Source organism: Lingula anatina, chromosome 5 (assembly GCF_051362555.1).
Source record: "Lingula anatina isolate TDL-2025a chromosome 5, LinAna3.0, whole genome shotgun sequence".
Lineage (NCBI taxonomy): Eukaryota > Metazoa > Brachiopoda > Lingulata > Lingulida > Lingulidae > Lingula > Lingula anatina.
This window is the reverse complement of record NC_141771.1, coordinates 24,044,197-24,066,800: the sequence shown is the minus strand read 5'-3', so window position 1 is coordinate 24,066,800 and position 22,604 is coordinate 24,044,197. Positions and strand designations below refer to the sequence as shown.

Here is a 22,604-nt window from a genome sequence, read left to right as displayed (position 1 = left end):
AAAAATCTTTCGTTTTTTTTTTTTTTTTTTTTTTTTTTTAAAAGTTGCCAGCTATTATAGCAGTGAAGGTCTCTTTCACACAAAGCACTTGTCAACAAACATGCCTCTACTCTTTTAAAATGGGCTTAGAGTTAGCACAATACAACTATGTCACCAGCCATCAAAAACTCTTTTATAACCTGGCGGTTGCTATGATCAGGTCAACACTAGGTGATAAACAGACGCCATATTGTTCTCTACCTTTGAGCATCTCTTAAAGAGATAGGAAAATACAGGAGGCACATTTAAAGGATTGTTATAAAACATTAGGCAGGAAAACGAAAAGGGAACACTGAGTGTCTCATGTCTGTGATCTCTTTTTCTCAGAGCTGCAGGAATCTGTGACACTTCTTTTTTGACTATTAACAGCACCCCAGTCAGCTCTCTACACCTTGTACCTTAACAAAGAGACAGACAGACATGGCAGAAGCACTAGCAGCAGCTTTCACAAATAATCTCTTGACATGTAGCATTTGTCTGGGAGAGTATGAGGATCCCCGTGTGTTGCCTTGCTACCATACATTTTGCTATGGTTGTATATCTGACCATGCTACGCACACCCTGACTCCAAATAGAACATTTCTGTGTCCCCTTTGTAGAGAAGAGATAAATTTTCCTAGAGAAGGACTTGTGAAACTGAAAAAAGATTTCCGTGTTCACACAACAAAAGAGCTTCTGAGTCAGAGACAGCAGCAGGAAGTCTCAAGTAAAGAAACTGAATCAGATGTTAATAGTGTGACACAGGCCATTGCACAGAAGACCATCAGTTGTGAGAAACATGCTAATAATGAACTGAAATATTACTGTGAAGATGACGATAATGTTATATGCTGCGAGTGTATAATAACAGAACATAGTGGGCATCGCATTACATCAGTTGAGCAAGTTGCAAAATGCAACAAAGATAAAATTAAAGTTGCTCTTGTAAAAACAATGAAAACATTGAACAGGTTTAAAGAGGCAGTGGATATGGGAACAGTCAGTGAATCAAGGGGCTCTCAAGTCAGGGCAGCCACCATTAAAAACATCAAAAAACAAGCTCAAAATATGTGCAAATTAATTGATCAGAGGGCAGAGACACTGATATTAGAAGTGAATTCTGCTTATGATGTCACAATGAAGCAGAATGAGGCCAACATGGACATACTTGAATTTCACCATGTCTCATTGCACAGTGCCTGTGACTTTGCCCAGGAACTTATCACTAATGGCACTGACTCTGATATCCTGGCTCATGCAAAAACTCTAATAGAAAGACTGGCAGAGATGGAGAAAACACCTGTCCCAACTCTAGACACACCAGCACAGATATCTTACAAACCAGGTAAGATATCACCAGCTGGACTGGAAGTTATGTTAGGACAGGTGACATTACAGTCACAACCTCCATTAGCTGGACAGGGAACAGATCCAAGATCAACACCACATCGTCCAGTTTTCTTAGAGGAGGCAGAATGTTTGTATTTCTTCAGTGCTGTGGTGAGAGATGACAAAAGAAGAGTGTCCATTACTGGATTAGCCATTGATGAGCAATATACATATGTTGTGGATTCATATAATTTTTGGGGGGGAGGGAATGACAGAACAAAAATGTTCACACATAATGGAGAATTTTTTTACTTAAAAGTAAACAGCCCATTTGATGTGGCTGTGTCACAGACTGGTCACCTATATATAACATCACAGAGGGACAAATGTGTCAAAGTGTACTCCACCAGAGGCCAGCAAATGACAACCATGGGTCGTGGTACACTTGAGGGTCCACGCGGTATTACACTGAACAGACAAGGTCATGTGATGGTTTGTGACAGTTTAAAGAAGACCATCTTCACATTCAATGCAGACAGTGGACATCTCCTGGACACGATTCCACTGAGTATGTGTAAAATACCAATGCACATCACAGTGAACAGTGTGAATGATAACGTTGTGATATCAGACTCAGGCAATCACTGTGTACATGTGCTGTCACCTACTGGTGATCGGCTGTACCAGTATGGCACAGAAGGCAGTGGTGATGGTCAGCTGTGTGGGCCTCGTGGGATGTGCACAGACAACTATGGTCACATCTTCATTGCTGACAGGGACAACCACAGGATAGTGGCACTGAGTCCACAGGGACATTTTATCAGATACATTGTCACTAAGGATGATAGGTTGAAGCATCCTGTAGCATTAGCCATCAACCCTGGTGGCCAGCTGGTGGTGGCAGAGGAAGGGGGACAAATTAAGATGTTTCAGTACTTACAATAAAAGCAGCTGATACTGAACTCTGATAAAAAATATTTAACAATTATACTTATGTTTTGATGCAGTTCACCTGTTGACTTTCTACAGAAAATTAAAGCTATACTAACAAATAGTAACACATACTGAAACTTTTTGTTGCTAATGGTAGGTTTGATGAGGGAGAATTCACCACAGAAATAGCCAGTGTTAATGCCTATATCATAGGCAGTGTACATTTTATGAGTCTGATGGAGAAGTTAGAGGTATTAGACTTCAGTAAACTCTACTCTGATATACACAAACCAATATCATGTACTTTGAAGAAAAATGAGCCACTGATCCCTAACCAAAATGATACAATTAAAGATTCTACCACCCCTTCTCAAACAAATATGGCAGGATGATAAAGGCACTGTATATACTGAAAATATTAATGAAATTGAGATAAAAAACCTAATGCTTACCTTAGTGAAAATGAAGTAAGTCATACACAGGATACTATTATTGATATATCTAATAAGGTGGCAACCATCTTACTGAACACTGCAAAAGAGACTCTTGGCTTGAAACCCTCAAATAAATCAAAATCACAAAAACAGGAATGGTTTTAACAAGACTGTCTAAGAACTAGCAAACTGTTCAGGAAATGCCAGAGGGCCTTTGAGAAAACTAAAACTAAGGAACTTTAAGATGAGGTGTAAGCAAGCAAGCAGATCTGATGAAAAAATTGAGAAGTTGAATGAGCACAGACATGAGAGAATTTTGGAAACTGCTAAGTAAGGAGAATGAAACAAAAACTGCAAAATTTAATATCAATTTCTTTTTTTTTTTTTCTAAATAAATAAACTATTGCAATATTTCAATTTTGTATGTTTATATGTTTATATAATATCAACGTTATTGCAATTTTTTTTTCATAAGATCTGCTTGGTGTTTTTTAAGATATATCTGGTCATTGTGGACTTGTATCTCTTTTTTTGCATTAAGCACCTCATCAGGGTGATTTAAAAGAATGATTCAATTTTATTATTATTTTTTGTTAAAACAGTATTTGTTTTGAAAGGATAACATTTTTTCATAGACCCATCTTACAGAATGGTATAAGTTTTTACAAAAGAACTTATACCATAAAACTCTTGTTGTATGAAACACAGGTTGGAATGATGTTTTTTTTTTTTTTTAGCAGTTACTTATTTTTGTTTCATTTTTGCACATGCATTCTTGGTATTAGTTATGCTTCACAAATAAGGCTTTTGCTATATTTTTTTCACATGTAAAACATCAATCTACTTTAATTAATATTTTATCATTAAGTAGAGTCTGAAAACAATCAAATGCGGATTAAAAGTTGTTTAACTGGAGAATATTGTGTGCGATTGATATAAGTTGACATTGCAGTCAAAAACAGGATGTAGTTGCAGACAGAAGTATGCTTAATAACAATGTAATAAATATTATTTATATTTGGAACTATAGATTTGATTACCTATCTCGTCAACAGTCAATTTATTTTCACATCTGGTGAAAGTAACGCGGGCTAGAAGGACCCCAACTTGATTTTTTTCGAGCAAGTATGACTAAAATTTTAGTTGCCAAATGACAAAAAAATCACTTGTGCCCAGCTAGTAATGCCAGTACTTATGTCAGGTCCAGTAGTAAATATAAAATTCATATATATATATATATATATATATATATATATATATATATATATATATATATGTATATATATATATATAGTAATACATATAGCTAGGTCATTCCATATCAAGTCATATATAGACAAGGCACAGCATAACACAACAAGACAAAGTAAACATACAAAATTATATAATAAGAATGGATAAACCACATATGAAAAAAAAAATAATGTGGATTAACAACAAATGGATATATAACAAAAGGCTTACATAGTGTGATACAGTAGTCCCTCAAAATTGAAATAGGCAATTCCCTGCTTTCAAGTCTTTCTGCTATCAAGAATCATAATGTTCCCTATAATAATTCCATATAAAAAGCATTTATAAATAAAGCACCTGCCACCTTAACAGGGGCACACTGTGTGCTTTCTTTCACACACGGCAGAACAGACTGTATGTACACGCTTTGTTGAATTTATTTCTTAAACCTGAGCCTAGAGTTAACATAATACTACCCTATCTCCAAACAACAGACTGCATTATTCTTTATGGTCTGCTCTTTGCTATGGTGAGGTCAGCATCAGAAATAATCAGTCAACATATTTCTGTCTACCTCAAGTATATCAATGAAGTAGAATAAACTTTCTTTATTAAACATTGCATATTGTAAGTATTATGATATACAATGGAAAAAAAAAAAAAAAAAAAAAAAAAAAACTTTTGTTCTTTTATTTTACAAAAGCACTCTAAAGTTACCAGCTATCATAACTGTGGAGGTCTCTTTCACACAAAGCGCAACAAACATGGCTATCTTTCTTTAAAATATGCTTAGAGTAAGCACAATACAACTACGTCACCAGCCAACAACTGGTAGTTGCCATGGTCGGGTCAGCGTCAGGTCATAAACAAACGACATATTTTCCTCTACCTTGAGCAGTTCTAAAAGGGACAAGAAGAAAAAAAGACACTTTTCAGGGATTGCATTGAAATCATCTTGACAATAGGCCAGTCACTGGGTAGGCTGAGTCATACGTGTTGTTAATAAGTGTTATCAACGCAAGGAAGAAAATTGGGAATTGAGAATCTTTTGACTAAGTGATTCAATCAATAACCTTTCTATATAACTTGTACCATTAAAAAAAAGACATGCAGAAATGGCAGAAGCATTAGCAGCAGCTTTCACAGATAAACTTTTGACATGTAGCATCTGTCTTGGAGAGTATGAGGACCCCCGTGTGCTGCCTTGCTATCATACATTTTGCTATGGTTGTATATGTGACCATGCTACACGTACCCTGACTCCAAACAGAACGTTTCTGTGTCCCCTTTGTAGAGAAGAAATAAATTTCCCTAGAGAAGGACTTGTGAAACTGAAAAAAGATTTCCGTGTTCACACAACAAAAGAGCTTCTGAGTCAGAGACAGCAGCAGGAAGTCTCAAGTAAAGAAACTGAATCAGATGTTAATAGTGTGACACAGGCCATTGCACAGAGGACAATCTGTTGTGAGAAACATGCTAATAATGAACTGAAATATTACTGTGAAGATGACGATACTGTTATATGCTGTGAGTGTATAATAACAGAACATAGTGGACATCGTATTACATCAGTTGAGCAAGTGGCAAAATGCAACAAAGATAAAATTAAAGTTGCTCTTGTTAAAACAATGAAAACATTGAACAGGTTTAAAGAGGCAGTTGCCATGGGAACAGTCAGTGAATCAAGGGACTCTCAAATCAGGGTAGCCACTATCAAAGACATTAAAGATCAAGCTCAGAGGATGTGCAAATTAATTGATCAGAGGGAAGCGATACTGATATCAGAAGTGAATTCTGCTTATGATGTCAGAAAGAAGCAGAAGGAGGTAAACAAAGATATCCTTGAATTCCACCATACATCCTTGCACAGTGCCTGTGACTTTGCCCAGGAACTTATCACTAATGGCACCGACTCTGATGTCATGGTTCATGCAAAACCTCTGATAGAAAGACTTGCAGTGATGGAGAAAACACCTGTCCCAACTCCAGACACACCAGCACAGATATCCTACATCCCTGGTGAGATATCTACTGACGGGCTGGAAGCCATGTTAGGACAGGTGACAGTACAGTCACAACCTGCATTACCTGGACAGGGAACAAATCCAAGTTCAGCGCTGCATACTCCTGTTTTCTTTAGGTGGGCAAATTGTGTAAATTCCTTCAGTGCTAGGCTAAAAGATGACAAAGAAAGTAGGCGCATAACTGGATTGGCCATTAATGAGCAATATACATATGTTGTGGATTCATACAGTCGTGACGAAATGAGAGGAAATAACAGAACAAAAGTATTCACAAATGAAGGTCAATTTCAGTTTGACATTAAACTAAAAGGTCCATTTGATGTGGCTGTGTCACAGACTGGTTACCTGTTTATAACTTCAATACGTGACAAATGTGTGAAAGCGTACAGAGCCCAGCATTTGACAGCCATGGGTCAGGGTCAACTGGAGGATCCACGGGGTATTACACTGAACAGACAAGGTCATGTGATGGTTTGTGACAGTAAAAAGAAATCCATCTTGACATTCCATGCAGACAATGGACAGCTCCTGAACACGATTCCACTCAGTATGTGTGGAAACCCACAGTACATCACAGTGAACAGAGTGAATGATAACATTGTGATATCAGACTGGTATAGACACTGTGTGCATGTGCTGTCACCTACTGGTGATCATCTGTACAAGTATGGCAGCAGAGAAGGCAGTGAACTGTGGTTACCATGTGGAGTGTGCACAGACAGCTATGGTCACATCTTCATTGCTGACACTGGTAACCACAGGATAGTGGCACTGAGTCCACAGGGAGAGTTTATCAGATACATTGCCACTGAAGATGATGAGTTGAAGCATCCTGTAGCATTAGCCATCAACCCTGGTGGCCAGCTGGTGGTAGCAGAGGATCTTGGACAAATTAAGATGTTTCAGTACTTACAATAAAAGCAGCTGATACTGAACTCTGACAAAATATATTTAACAATTATACTTATGTTTTGATGCAGTTCATCTGTTGACTTTCTACAGAAAATTAAAGCTATACTAACAAATAGTAACACATACTAAAACTTTTTGTTGCTAATGGAAGGTTCGATGAGGGAGAATTCACCACAGAAATAGCCAGTGTTATTGCCTATATCATAGGCAGTGTACATTTTATGAGTCTGATAGAGAAGTTAGAGGTACTCGACTTCAGTAAACTGTACTCTGATATACACAAACCAATATCATGTACTTTGAAGAAAAATGAGCCACTGATCCCCTACGGAAATGATGCAATTTAAAGCAATAATAACTCTTCCTTTGAGATTCAAAATTCCGCAAGAAATACATTGTAAACAATGCCTGGAAATATATTCTATTGCATTTTCCCACTAAAACGACTGTTATTGAGTAAAACTAAGATCTGTGCTTGTCACTTGGGCTTTCGATCCCTTTTTTCGCGGTCGACAAGTGCATCCGTTGCCAATGACGTTTAGGTGTCACGCGGATTCTGGCGTCCATTCGAGACCAAAATAACATGGCGGGAAACCCTCAGACGTAAGTTGCGAGTTTTTGTACAGTGCGTCGGATAACGAAAAGCCCAGAATTGCACACATTGTAGATATAAATGCATTTTGAGCAAAAAGACGAACATATCTTACGAATCTTATAATATTGTTATATAGTGTTGTTGCTGTCTGCTTTTCCCGCTCTTAAGAGATTTTAACAAAAAACCGTACGTTTAGGAAAAAAAACCCTGGATTAACTTTGAATGCAGGAATGGGGTCGTTGACCATTGGTAAATACGGGAAAATTGCCGTTTTTTCCAGGAAAATCGTATTTTTGGCCAAAACGAAGAGTTATTATGACTTAAAGATTCTGCCATCCTTTGTAATCCAATATGAATAAAACCATGTATATACAGAAATTATTTATGAAATTGAGATAAAAAACCCAATGCTTACCTAAGTGAAAATGAAGTAAGCCATACACAGGATACTATTAATGATAAATCTAATAAGGTTGCAACCATCTTACTGAACACTGAAAAACCCTTAAATAAACCAAAATCACAAAAGCAGGAATGGTTTGACCAAGACTGTCTCAGAACTAGCAAACTGTTCAGGAAATGCCAGAGGGCCATCAAGAAAAATAAAACTAAGAAACTTAAAGATGAGGTGTAAGCAAGCAAGCAGATCTGATGGAAAAATTGAGAAGTTTAATGAGCACAGACCTGAGAGAATTTTGGAAACTGCTAAGTAAGGTGAATGAAACAAAAACTGCAAAATTTTGTATATATTTCTTTTTTCTGATTATTCTAAAGAAATAAACTATTGCAATATTTAAATTTTGTATGTTTATATGTTTAAATAATATCAACTTTATTGCGGATTTTTTTTCATCAGATCTGCTTGGTGTTTTTTAAGACATCTGGTTATTGTGGACTATCTCTTTTTTGCATTAAGCACCTCATCAGGGTGATTTAAAAGGATGATTCAATTTTATTCATTTATTTATTTATTATTAAAACAATATTTGTTTTGAAAGGATAAGTCAACATTTTTTCATAGACCCATCTTACAGATATGGTACAAGTTTTTACAAAAGAACTTATACCATAAAACTCTTGTTGTATGAAACACAGGTTGGAATGATTTTTTTTTTTTTTTTTATAGCAGATACTTACTTTTGTTTCATTTTTGCACATGCATTCTTGGTATTATAGTTATGCTTCACAAATAAGGTTTTTGCTATATTTTTTTTTTTCACATGTAAAACATCAATCTACTTTAATTAATATTTTATCATTAAGTAGAGCCTGAAAACAATCAAATGCGGATTAAAAGTTGTTTAACTGGAGAATAATTTGTGCGATTGAAATAAGTTGACATTGCAGTCAAAAACAGGATGCAGTTGCAGACAGAAGTATGCTAAATAACAATACAAAAAATATTATTTATATTTGGAAGTATAGATCTGATTACCTATCTCGTCCACAGTCAATTTATTTTCACATCTGGTGAAAGTAACGCGGGCCAGAGGGACCCCAACTTGATTTTTCGAGCAAATATGACTAAAATTTTAGTTGCCAAATGACAAAAAACTCACTTGTGCCCAGCTAGTAATGCCAGTACATATGACAGGTCCTGTAGTAAATATGAAACTCAAATATATATAAAAAGAGGGCTGGGTCATTTCATATCAAGTCATATATATAGACAAGGCACAGCAGAACACAGCAACAAAAAGTAAACATTATGATACTAATATAATTAGAATGGATAAACCACATACGCAAAAAAAAAAAAAAAAAAAAAAAAAAAAAAAAAAAAAAAAAAAATTAATATGCATTAACAACAAATGGATAAATAACAAAGGGCTTAGATAGTGTGATACGGTGGTCCATCAAATTTGAAATAGGCAATTGCCTGCTTTCAAATCTTTCTGTTATCAAGAAGCACAGAGCATTCCCTTAAATAATTCCATATAAAAGCACAAACTCAGCACCTTTCACCTTAACGGGGGCACATTGTGTGCTTTCTTTCACACACAGCAGAACAAATACCATATGTACATACTTATGCTTCAACGTGAGCCTAGAGTTAACAAAATATTACCACACCTCCAAACAACAGACTGCATTATTCTTTATGGTCTGCTCTTTGTTATGGCGAGGTCAGTGTCAGAAATAATCAGTCAACATATTTCCCTCTACCTCAAGTACATCAATGAAGTAAGGTAAACTTTATTAAACACTGCATATTGCTAAGTATTATGCTAAATGATGGAAAATAAAAAAAAAATCTTTCGTTTTTTTTTTTTTTTTTTTTTAAATAGAATAGCACTCTACGGTAAAGTTGCCAGCTATTACATAAGTCTCTTTCACACAAAGCACTTGTCAACAAACATGCCTCTACTCTTTTAAAATGGGCTTAGAGTTAGCACAATACAACTATGTCACCAGCCATCAAAAACTCTTTTATAACCTGGCGGTTGCTATGATCAGGTCAACACTAGGTGATAAACAGACGCCATATTGTTCTCTACCTTTGAGCATCTCTTAAAGAGATAGGAAAATACAGGACGCACATTTAAAGGATTGTTATAAAACATTAGGCAGGAAAACAAAAAGGGAACACTGAGTGTCTCATGTCTGTGATCTCTTTTTCTCAGAGCTGCAGGAATCTGTGACACTTCTTTTTTGACTATTAACAGCACCCCAGTCAGCTCTCTACACCTTGTACCTTAACAAAGAGACAGACAGACATGGCAGAAGCACTAGCAGCAGCTTTCACAAATAATCTCTTGACATGTAGCATTTGTCTGGGAGAGTATGAGGATCCCCGTGTGCTGCCTTGCTATCATACATTTTGCTATGGTTGTATATGTGACCATGCTACACGTACCCTGACTCCAAACAGAACGTTTCTGTGTCCCCTTTGTAGAGAAGAGATAAATTTCCCTAGAGAAGGACTTGTGAAACTGAAAAAAGATTTCCGTGTTCACACAACAAAAGAGCTTCTGAGTCAGAGACAGCAGCAGGAAGTCTCAAGAAAAGAAACTGAATCAGATGTTAATAGTGTGACACAGGACATTGCACAGATGACCATCAGTTGTGAGAAACATGCTAATAATGAACTGAAATATTACTGTGAAGATGACGATACTGTTATATGCTGTGAGTGTATAATAACAGAACATAGTGGGCATCGTATTACATCAGTTGAGCAAGTGGCAAAATGCAACAAAGATAAAATTAAAGTTGCTCTTGTAAAAACAATGAAAACATTGAACAGGTTTAAAGAGGCAGTGGATATGGGAACAGTCAGTGAATCAAGGGGCTCTCAAGTCAGGGCAGCCACCATTAAAAACATCAAAAAACATGCTCAAAATATGTGCAAATTAATTGATCAGAGGGCAGAGACACTGATATCAGAAGTGAATTCTGCTTATGATGTCACAATGAAGCAGAATGAGGCCAACAAGGACATACTTGAACTTCACCATGGCTCCTTGCACAGTGCCTGTGACTTTGCCCAGGAACTTATCACTAATGGCACCAACTCTGATGTCATGGCTCATGCAAAACCTCTGATAGAAAGAGTGACAGCAATGGAAAAAACACCTGTCCTAACTATAGACACACCAGCACAGATATCATACAAACCTGGTGAGATATCTACTGACGGACTGGAAGCCATGTTAGGACAGGTGACAGTAGAGTCACAACCTGCATTAGCTGGACAGGGAACAAATCCAAGTTCAGCGCTGCATACTCCTGTTTTCTTTAGGTGGGCAAAGTGTGTAAATTCCTTCAGTGCTAGGCTAAAAGATGACAAAGAAAGTAGGCGCATAACTGGATTGGCCATTGATGAGCAATATACATATGTTGTGGATTCATATAGTCGTGACGAAATGAGAGGAAATAACAGAACAAAAGTATTCACAAATGAAGGTCAATTTCAGTTTGACGTTAAACTAAAAGGTCCATTTGATGTGGCTGTGTCACAGACTGGTTACCTGTTTATAACTTCAATACATGACAAATGTGTGAAAGTGTACAGAGCCCAGCATTTGACAACCATGGGTCAGGGTCAACTGGAGGATCCACGGGGTATTACACTGAACAGACAAGGTCATGTGATGGTTTGTGACAGTAAAAAGAAATCCATCTTGACATTCCATGCAGACAATGGATAGCTCCTGAACACGATTCCACTCAGTATGTGTGGAAACCCACAGTACATCACAGTGAACAGAGTGAATGATAACATTGTGACATCAGACTGGTATAGACACTGTGTGCATGTGCTGTCACCTACTGGTGATCATCTGTACCAGTATGGCAGCAGAGAAGGCAGTGAACTGTGGTTACCATGTGGAGTGTACACAGACAGCTATGGTCACATCTTCATTGCTGACAGTGATAACCACAGGATAGTGATACTGAGTCCACAGGGAGAGTTTATCAGATACATTGCCACTGAAGATGATGAGTTGAAGCATCCTGTAGCATTAGCCATCAACCCTGGTGGCCAGCTGGTGGTAGCAGAGGATCTTGGACAAATTAAGATGTTTCAGTACTTACAATAAAAGCAGCTGATACTGAACTCTGACAAAATATATTTAACAATTATACTTATGTTTTGATGCAGTTCATCTGTTGACTTTCTACAGAAAATTAAAGCTATACTAACAAATAGTAACACATACTGAAACTTTTTGTTGCTAATGGAAGGTTCGATGAGGGAGAATTCACCACAGAAATAGCCAGTGTTATTGCCTATATCATAGGCAGTGTACATTTTATGAGTCTGATAGAGAAGTTAGAGGTACTTGACTTCAGTAAACTGTACTCTGATATACACAAACCAATATCATGTACTTTGAAGAAAAATGAGCCACTGATCCCCTATGGAAATGATGCAATTTAAAGCAATAATAACTCTTCCTTTGAGATTCAAAATTCCGCAAGAAATACATTGTAAACAATGCCTGGAAATTGCATTTTCCCACTAAAACGACTGTTATTGAGTAAAACTAAGATCTGTGCTTGTCACTTGGGCGTTCGATCCCTTTTTTCGCGGTCGACAAGTGCATCCGTTGCCAATGACGTTTAGGTGTCACGCGGATTCTCGCGTCCATTCGAGACCAAAATAACATGGCGGGAAACCCTCAGACGTAAGTTGCGAGTTTTTGTACAGTGCGTCGGATAACGAAAAGCCCAGAATTGCACACATTGTAGATATAAATTACCCTAGGTTCTAGATTCCGGTATTGCCAGCTCGATCTTGATTTCATATATAACCCATGTCGCAATACCAGGCTCTAGCGACTCGGGCTCTGGCAACTCGGGGGCGTTCTTCTTCAAAATTCTGCCTGGGGCGCTTCCATATTTGGAAGTCACACGTCACAGCTGTGTCCGCCTGGATCCATATTTGGAAGTCATAAGTCTCGTACGTCACAGGTTTGACCGCCTGGAGCTGCCTTTCCCGCCTTGCGCTGAAGTCTCGTGCAGGCGAGACAAGAAGCAATTAAAGTGCCTGACGCGGAGTTAGAAGTTTGAATTGAAAATATCTAGCAGAAAATATCTAGTGCCACAATACAAGCAACATTCTGCTGTAAAAACTTATTTTCGTGTAGCCATTGCGCAGCCCTTATAGTGGTATCGGGCATACAGTGTAGCTGTCAAATTTGGCACACGGCAAGCACATGTATTGTGCACGTGTATATCTCAGGACTAAATGGTCTTTGATAAGCAAAAAATACAAAAACATTGGATATATCTTTTCTTTCCGAGGAATATTATTTATTTTTTCATTTTACATCTTAAATACAGCAAATAAAATTTAATAAAGCAGAATTACATTTGTTTTACGTTTTATTTTGGTCTGATGACATTCAACTGGATTTTCACTGCGGAGCAGTTCTATTTGATTGATGGAAAACTTTCATGGCCGCTGGTCTTCAGAGTTAGTAAAAGCGACTCCATCACAAGGTATATATTTAACACTCAGGGTAATATAAATGCATTTTGAGCAAAAAGACGAACATATCTTATGAATCTTATAATATTGTTATATAGTGTTGTTGCTGTCTGCTTTTCCCGCGGTTTTAAGTAGGTCACCAGAAACTATCTCTTAAGAGATTTTAACAAAAAACCGTACGTTTAGGAAAAAAACCCTGGATTAACTTTGAATGCAGGAATGGGGTCGTTGACCATTGGTAAGTACGGGAAAATTGCCGTTTTTTCCAGGAAAATCGTATTTTTGGCCAAAACGAAGAGTTATTATGACTTAAAGATTCTGCCATCCTTTGTAAACCAATATGAATAAAACCATGTATATACAGAAATTATTTATGAAATTGAGATAAAAAAACCCAATGTTTACCTAAGTGAAAATGAAGTAAGCCATACACAGGATACTATTAATGATATATCTAATAAGGTGGCAACCATCTTACTGAACACTGCAAAAGAGACTCTTGGCTTGAAACCCTCAAATAAACCAAAATCACAAAAACAGGAATGGTTTTACCAAGACTGTCTAAGAACTAGCAAACTGTTCAGGAAATGCCAGAGGGCCTTCAAGAAAAATAAATCTAAGGAACTTTAAGATGAGGTGTAAGCAAGCAAGCAGATCTGATGAAAAAATTGAGAAGTTTAATGAGCACAGACCTGAGAGAATTTTGGAAACTGCTAAGTAAGGAGAATGAAACAAAAACTGCAAAATTTTGTATATATTTCTTTTTTCTTATTATTCTAAAGAAATAAACTATTGCAATATTTAAATTTTGTATGTTTATATGTTTAAATAATATCAACTTTATTGCAAATTTTTTTCATCAGATCTGCTTGGTGTTTTTTAAGACATCTGGTTATCGTGGACTATCTCTTTTTTGCATTAAGCACCTCATCAGGGTGATTTAAAAGGATGATTCAATTTTATTCATTTATTTATTTATTGTTAAAACAATATTTGATTTGAAAGGATAAGTCAACATTTTTTCATAGACCCATCTTACAGATATGGTACAAGTTTTTACAAAAGAACTTATACCATAAAACTCTTGTTGTATGAAACACAGGTTGGAATGATGTTTTTTTTTTTTTTTTTTTTTTTTATAGCAGATACTTATTTTTGTTTCATTTTTGCACATGCATTCTTGATATTATAGTTATGCTTCACAAATAAGACTTTTGCTATATTTTTTTCATATGTAAAACATCAATCTACTTTAATTAATATTTTATCATTCAGTAGAGTCTGAAAACAATCAAATGCGGGTTAAAAGTTGTTTAATTTGTGCGATTGATATAAGTTGACATTGCAGTCAAAGACAGGATGTAGTTGCAGACAGAAGTATTGTATGCTTAATAACAATGCAATATAACAATAAATATTATTTATATTTGGAACTATAAATTTGATTACCTATCTCGTCAAGTGTCAATATATTTTCACATCTGGTGAAAGAAATGCGGGCTAGAGGGACCCCAACTAGATTTTTCGAGCAAGTATGACTAAAATTTTAGTTGCCAAATGACAAAAAAATCACTTGTGCCCAGCTAGTAATGCCAGTACATATGACAGGTCCTGTAGTAAATATGAAACTCAAATATATATAAAAAGAGGGCTGGGTCATTCCATATCAAGTCATACATAGACAAGGCACAGCATAACACAACAAGACAAAGTAAACATACTAAATTATATAATAAGAATGGATAAACCACATATGAAAAAAAATTAATGTGGATTAACAACAAATGGATAAATATCAAAAGTCTTACATAGTGTGATACAGTAGTCCCTCAAAATTGAAATAGGCAATACCCTGCTTTCAAGTCTTTCTGCTATCAAGAATCATAATGTTCCCTATAATAATTCCATATAAAAAGCATTTATAAATAAAGCACCTGCCACCTTAACAGGGGCACACTGTGTGCTTTCTTTCACACACGGCAGAACAGACTGTATTGTCGGGTCCGACATAAAGATCATACGAAGTAATATGACGTAATGTGTTATAGTGCAATAGCTTTTGAGTAATGCGGCGGTCTCTATGTATGATGCCGGAGTAAAGAAATTAATTATACAATTAAAGGTAATTATGTTTGACGTACATCTCATACTAGTGCAGCACTGGATCCATGTAAAGATAACAAAATAGTATTTAAAGTAAGTGATGAGAATTGAACGGGGAGAGGGATACGGAGAGATATACTGGAGTGATGTAGAAGGAAGCAGCGGAGGAGGAGATTGGAAGCGACGGAGTACGGAGCTGACGAGTTAGGAGTTGGGGACTTCACTTAGAATATCATGTAGTTACCTAGCGTCAACGAATAAATCATTTAACTGGTCATTATGTGGACTTGGGTTTTCTTTGCGCTACCATACGTAAATCTGACACGAACCGGGGAATCTTTGGATTGCGTTATCCACTAAGTTAGACGAAAACGTATTTTAGGGCTGCTTGTCAATTTAGGTCCGCAGATGGATAAATGCAAGTAATACCAGATATTTTATTATTTATTTAAAAAGGTACCTTATTCCTGGTATGGAGTGAATGGAAGGTCTGAAAGTTTCAAGCCGCAGTCAGGAAGCTTGTCGGAAAAATTTAGATCGTCAGATAGCGAGGGGGCTAGGCTCCCCGAAGCTGTCTGTAACAGGCGGCAGTGGAGTCGCAAGGCTCCAGGGGCACATAAAAAACGATCTATAGTGCTGTGGGAGAGAGACAGAAGGCCCACTGTGTCTCGAATCCTGAATTAACAGGATACTGTGGTACCGTCTAGTCGGCTCAGTGTTAACGAGTTTACTGAGTGGTACGGGGACGACAGTCCTCACCTAGCCATGCGTGGTTGATGCGTTTCCAACACGGTGGTGAACAGGCAAGGCTGGTGAAAACGGTCAAAGTTCCAATAACCCATGGCAGTGGGGTGGGATAAGACCGTCGGTTGCTCCCTGGGAGCCTGGTTAGCTCTACGGGATTGAGTGATCGCTATCGACTGGGTCACCGGCCGGTTGGGTCGCAGAGGGCAGTAAGACTTACGAAAAGCAGCCGCGCTCAGCTCAATGTACAGTCAGGCCCTAGCAAACTGAAAACGAATGAGCTAGTAAGTGAGCTAGTGGGTAAGCTACGCGTCCTTGATTGCGACGTGGAAAGTCAGACCGGACATTTTATTTTAAGTATACCATGCTCCGGGTTGGAGTGGTAAAACTGGTATTTGAGACCAGGGATTTTACGTTGAGGCCTGCCCAAGGAAGGGTTAGGTAACAGAACGGGTGTTCTGTTGGAACTGGGTAGATTAAGATTTAATTTGTTTTGCTGTTGTCTTGAGTAGCCAGCCATAATTGAATAGATTGGACAGGTGTTCTGTAACTTAAGAAATTCATATTATTTGTAAAAATGATTGGTGTTTTTCCTCATTATCTTAGCACTGATTAAAGTTAATCATTTTTAAAGAATAATTCTAAGGCGAGCTCGTTAAGGGATATTTTCCCTGGATTTAATGGTAATATCCAAAGTGAATTTCTATTTTAATGCGATTTAAAAAAGAATATGGTACAATGACGTCAGAGATTGGAGAGCAGTTTAAATAGCTTCCATTATCTTGGGGATTCTCAGCAAACTTTCTTTGGCCCGCTGGACGTGCCTATAGGAGGGAACTTGGGAGAAAAGGGTCCGTCTCCCAGGTCTGAACGGGATTCTTCTTGATTTTGTGAGATCTGTTGCCAGTTTTCTGTTCAGCATTAGTACGAATAAAGCGTAAGAAGCGCAGTTTGAGAATAATAAAAGAAAAAGATTATTGAACGAAGAAAGTTTATTTTTCTTTGTATCTCATTTTAGGTGGAGCTAAAATGGTCTGCGCATCGCCGTGACTGTGTCCTCGACTCTCAGGTGACTGGATTGTGACAACGCCTCCCGCCTGCCCTGTGTCCGTAGCTGAGTCTGAGTACATTGACCTGCATCAGTGAAAGCAAGCAACTCGACAGCTGAATGGTGGACACCGCCGACGCCACGATGTGCACTTCGCCCTGCCGTTAACGTGTTCGACGATAAAGACTTTTAATAATTTAATGTGTTAAAAGACTCTAAAATACTGTTATCTCCATGTGAAAAGACTTTGATTATAAGACGCTCAGCTGCCCGGTTTCCAGAGCTATTTTTCCCAATTTTGATAAAGAAAGATATAAGTTAAAGGGTTTTATCTCTGGTTTTCCCCCGGGCGTACACTAAAACATGTAATTAAATTTTCCTTATCTTTGTAAATATTGTATATATTATTAGAGTGAACGTCTCCAACATGAGTAATGAAAAAAAAAAGTTTTTTTTTCTGGAAAAAATGGAAGGAATATGTCGGGTCCGACATAAAGATCATACGAAGTAATATGACGTAATGTGTTATAGTGCAATAGCTTTTGAGTAATGCGGCGGTCTCTATGTATGATGCCGGAGTAAAGAAATTAATTATACAATTAAAGGTAATTATGTTTGACGTACATCTCATACTAGTGCAGCACTGGATCCATGTAAAGATAACAAAATAGTATTTAAAGTAAGTGATGAGAATTGAACGGGGAGAGGGATACGGAGAGATATACTGGAGTGATGTAGAAGGAAGCAGCGGAGGAGGAGATTGGAAGCGACGGAGTACGGAGCTGACGAGTTAGGAGTTGGGGACTTCACTTAGAATATCATGTAGTTACCTAGCGTCAACGAATAAATCATTTAACTGGTCATTATGTGGACTTGGGTTTTCTTTGCGCTACCATACGTAAATCTGACACGAACCGGGGAATCTTTGGATTGCGTTATCCACTAAGTTAGACGAAAACGTAATGTCCTATTTCGAGCCCACGCTTGAATTAAGCGTTCAAAATTATATAAGTTTAGGATATTCATCATAGGCATATGTAAAAGGTTCATTACAGTATGTATACGCTTTGTTGAATTTATTTCTTAAACCTGAGCCTAGAGTTAACATAATACTACCCCGCCTCCAAACAACAGACTGCATTATTCTTTATGGTCTGATCTTTGCTATGGTGAGGTCAGCATCAGAAATAATCAGTGAACATATTTCTCTCTACCTCAAGTATATCAATGAAGTAGAATAAACTTACTTTATTAAATACTGCATATTGTACGTATTATGATATACAATGGAAAAATAAGAAGCTTTTGATTTATTTTACAAAAGCACTCTACAGTAACTGTGGAGGTCTCTGTGGAGGTCTCCCTCAAATAAAGCGCAACAAACATGGCTATATTTCTTTAAAATATGCTTAGAGTAAGCACAATTCAACTACGTCACCAGCCAACAACTGGCAGTTGCTATGGTCAGGTCAACGTCAGGTAATAAACAGAAGCCATATTTTTCTCTACCTTTGAGCAGATCTTATTAGGGACAGGAAGAAACAGGACACACATTTAAGGGATTTCTTTAAAACATTTGGCAGAAAAACAAAAAGGGTACATTGAGTAAGTGTCACATGACTGTGATCTCTTTTTCTCAGAGCTGCAGGAATCCGAGACACTTCTTTTTTGACTATTAACAGCACCCCAGCCAGCTCTCTACACTTTGCACATTAACAAAGACAGTAAGATATGGCAGAAGCACTAGCAGCAGATATCAAAGAGGGTATCTTAACATGCAGTATTTGTATGGAGGAATTTGACGATCCCCGTGTGCTGCCTTGCAACCATACATTTTGCTACGACTGTATACATGACCATGCTGAGGAAAAAAAGACTTCAAACAATGCATTTCCTTGCCCTCTTTGTCGGGAAGAAATCCAGATTCCACCTGGTGGAATTACTGAACTGAAAAAGAATTTTGTCTTTACCACGACCAAGGATATCATATCCAAGAAGCAAGATGGACAGACATTAGAAGAGGAACAGGTCAAAGCAGCAGCAGTGTCACAGGCCACAACACAGATGAAAATCAGATGTAAGAAACATACTAAATGTGAACTAAAATTTTTCTGTGAAGATGATGAAACTCTTATATGTGATAAGTGTATAGCAACAAAACATGACGGACATCGTGTTTCATCAATTCATAAAGCTGCAGAAAGCAACAGAGATAAAATCAAGGCTGCTTGTGTAAAAACCATGAAAAGGGTGAATGTCTTTAAAAAAGAAGTTGCCATAGAAATAGCCAGTTGCACAGAGGACTCTCGTATCAGGGAAGACATTATCAAAGAGGTTGAAAACCAAGCCGAGCAAATTGTTCAACAGATTAATGATAAAAAGGCCACAGAGATATCAAAAGTAAATTCTGCACACAGTCTCATTAAAAACAGGGACATCCTTGAACAACACCATACTACCTTGCAAAGTACCTGTGACTTTGCCCAGGAACTCACCACAAATGGCACTGACTATGAAATTATGGAACAAGCAAAAGCTCTGATAGAAAAACTAGCAGTGATGGAAAAAACACCTGTTCCTACTCGAGACATACCAACACAGATATCCTACAGTCCTGGTAAGATATCTACTGCCGGACTGAGAGCCATGTTAGGACAGGTGACAGTACAGACACAACCTCCATTAGCTGGACTTTGGACATATCTAAGACCAGCACCACATCCTCCTGATATCTTAGAGAAGGCAGAACGTGTGCCTTCTTTTAGTCTTCCGTTAAAAGGCGATACAGATGTTTATTTTGAAGTAAGTGGATTAGCCATATTAAATGAAGAACACATGTTTGTTGTGAATAAAAACAGAACAAAAATGTATACACATGCTGGAGAGTTTAAATTTGACATTGAATTAAACAGACCAGTCGATGTGGCTGTGTCACAGACTGGTCAAGTGTATATAACAACAGAATCATATGTCGAAGTGTATTCCATCGAAGGCAGCCAAATAGCAACCATGGGTAATGGTATACTTAAATTGCCATGTGGTGTCACACTGAACAGACAAGGTCATGTGATGGTTTGTGACAGGGAAAAGAAAGCCATCTTCACATTCCATGCAGCCAGTGGACAGCTCCTGGACACTATTCTACTCAATATGTGTAAATACCCCCAGTACATCACAGTGAACAAGGTGGATGATAACATTGTGATATCAGACTGGGGCAATAACTGTGTATATGTGCTGTCACCTACTGGTGATCAGCTGTACCAGTATGGCACACGAGGCAGTGGTGATGGTCAGCTAAGGGAACCACAGGGAGTGTGTACAGACAGCTATGGGCACATCTTCATTGCTGACTGTTACAATGACAGGATAGTGGCACTGAGTCCACAGGGAGAGTTCATCAGATACATTGCCACTAAAGATGATGGGTTGAATCATCCTGTAGCATTAGCCATCAACCCTGCTGGCCAGCTGGTGGTGATAGGGGAAAAGGGCCAAGTTGACACATACCAGTACTTAAAAAGAAAGACATACTCTTCATATTGTACACTGCTGTAAGAACAGCACAATACTGGTGTTCACAGAAATGTCATTTTACCACTGATAATGAGGACAAGTTGGAGGAACAATAAAATATTAAGGTTACCGTAGTGGTCAACTGGACAGCTGTGACAGCAGAGTAGAAGAGTAACTATATTAGCATAACACAATATTGTTGGTATTCTTCCTTGTGAAAAATACAAACTGAAATGCTGACTTAAATTTAAAATTAAGGCAGCAAAGCTGTCAAATGGACAGTCATTAAAAATCAAACTGAGAGAGCAGGGACATCAAAACAGTCTAAGATGGAGACACAATTAAATAATAAAAGTCCACATCATATTTTTTGCAAAAATATATATATATGTAATTCAATGTCAGGTTTTTATTATGTACTGTTACAGTGGACATTTAGATAGTGTTAACTAGACCCAGACCTTTGGGAAATCAATTTCACAAAGGCAGCTGTCCATGTTAGTTTCAATGTGAATTCTACACAGATAATTAGAGTTTGGGTCTTTTAAAATTTTTTACATTGCCAATTTTAGCTATAATAGTGTAAGGGGGCATTCTTAGCTGGGTCGGTCCATCTCTGCAGGGTTCTCTTGCCAAAGTACGATCAGCAGAATCAGATTACTCAGCATAGAATAGTTAATTACCCCCAAGCTGCTGGATGAGGCATGCCATCACCATTAAGATAGCAGGAGCTGCACTGATGTGCTTGCATATTTTACCCGAACATTCAGTGTGAGATAATGTCTAGTTTTCAGGTTTCTTTCTCAAAAATGAGCATGACAACCGAAAACTATTGTCATTTTTCAAAAATAAAACCAGATATCGAAGATTGTCAGAGGGAAATTGTGAGTGATAGAAGCAAGATGAGAAGGCAATTTTGGCAATCTTTATCATATTGGCTCTTACTTATCTCTTGATGTAGTTATGGAATTCTTACTGTTGACCATGCTATTGTGCACCTCATCAGAATTCCCCATAGTTATCTCACACCGGATACTCAAGACTTTATGTAAGAGAGAGATATATGCAGTATATTGGTTTTTTATATTGTAAATAAAATTCAAACATACTGTAATAAAGAGATATATATGCAGTGTATTGGTTTCTGCGATTTGTAAATAAAATACTGTAATAAAGAGATATATATGCAGTGTATTGGTTTCTTCATGTTGTAAATAAAATACTGTAATAAAGAGATATATATGCAGTGTATTGGTTTCTTCATGTTGTAAATAAAATACTGTAATAAATAGATATATATGCAGTGTATTGGTTTCTTCATGTTGTAATTAAAATACTGTAATAAAGAGATATATATGCAGTGTATTGGTTTCTTCATGTTGTAAATAAAATACTTTAATAAAGAGATATATATGCAGTGTATTGGTGTCTTCATGTTGTAAATAAAATACTTTAATAAAGAGATATATATGCAGTGTATTGGTTTCTTCATGTTGTAAATAAAATACTTTAATAAAGAGATATATATGCAGTGTATTGGTTTCTTCATGTTGTAAATAAAATACTTTAATAAAGAGATATATATGCAGTGTATTGGTTTCTTCATGTTGTAAATAAAATACTGTAATAAATAGATATATATGCAGTGTATTGGTGTCTTCATGTTGTAAATAAAATACTGTAATAAAGATAAATATATGCAGTGTATTGGTTTCTGCGAGTTGTAAATGAAATTAAATCATACTGTAATAAAGAGAAATACGCATTATATCAAGAC

General features: G+C 37.1%; 3 protein-coding genes across 20 annotated transcripts in view; 2 read left to right on the top strand and 1 right to left on the bottom strand.

The window, feature by feature from the left end:
• Nucleotides 1-22,604, bottom strand: part of LOC106173882 (SWI/SNF-related matrix-associated actin-dependent regulator of chromatin subfamily D member 1) — a 54,065-nt gene that overhangs the window by 18,945 nt on the left and 12,516 nt on the right. The window lies entirely within an intron of this gene.
• On the top strand, nucleotides 221-3,095 carry LOC147761957 (E3 ubiquitin-protein ligase TRIM56-like). The gene has a single exon (XM_087013963.1). The coding sequence runs from the start codon at nucleotides 460-462 to the stop codon at nucleotides 2,290-2,292; it is 1,833 nt and encodes a 610-aa protein (XP_086870089.1). The 5' UTR covers nucleotides 221-459; the 3' UTR covers nucleotides 2,293-3,095.
• On the top strand, nucleotides 18,642-22,151 carry LOC147761956 (uncharacterized). The gene has a single exon (XM_087013964.1). It carries the CDS (start codon nucleotides 19,043-19,045, stop codon nucleotides 20,867-20,869), a length of 1,827 nt encoding a protein of 608 aa, XP_086870090.1. The 5' UTR covers nucleotides 18,642-19,042; the 3' UTR covers nucleotides 20,870-22,151.

Bases quoted from the DNA above. Each gene is read 5' to 3' on its own strand.
- LOC147761957 (XM_087013963.1), top strand. From the start codon at position 460: ATGGCAGAAGCACTAGCAGCAGCTTTCACAAATAATCTCTTGACATGT.
- LOC147761956 (XM_087013964.1), top strand. From the start codon at position 19,043: ATGGCAGAAGCACTAGCAGCAGATATCAAAGAGGGTATCTTAACATGC.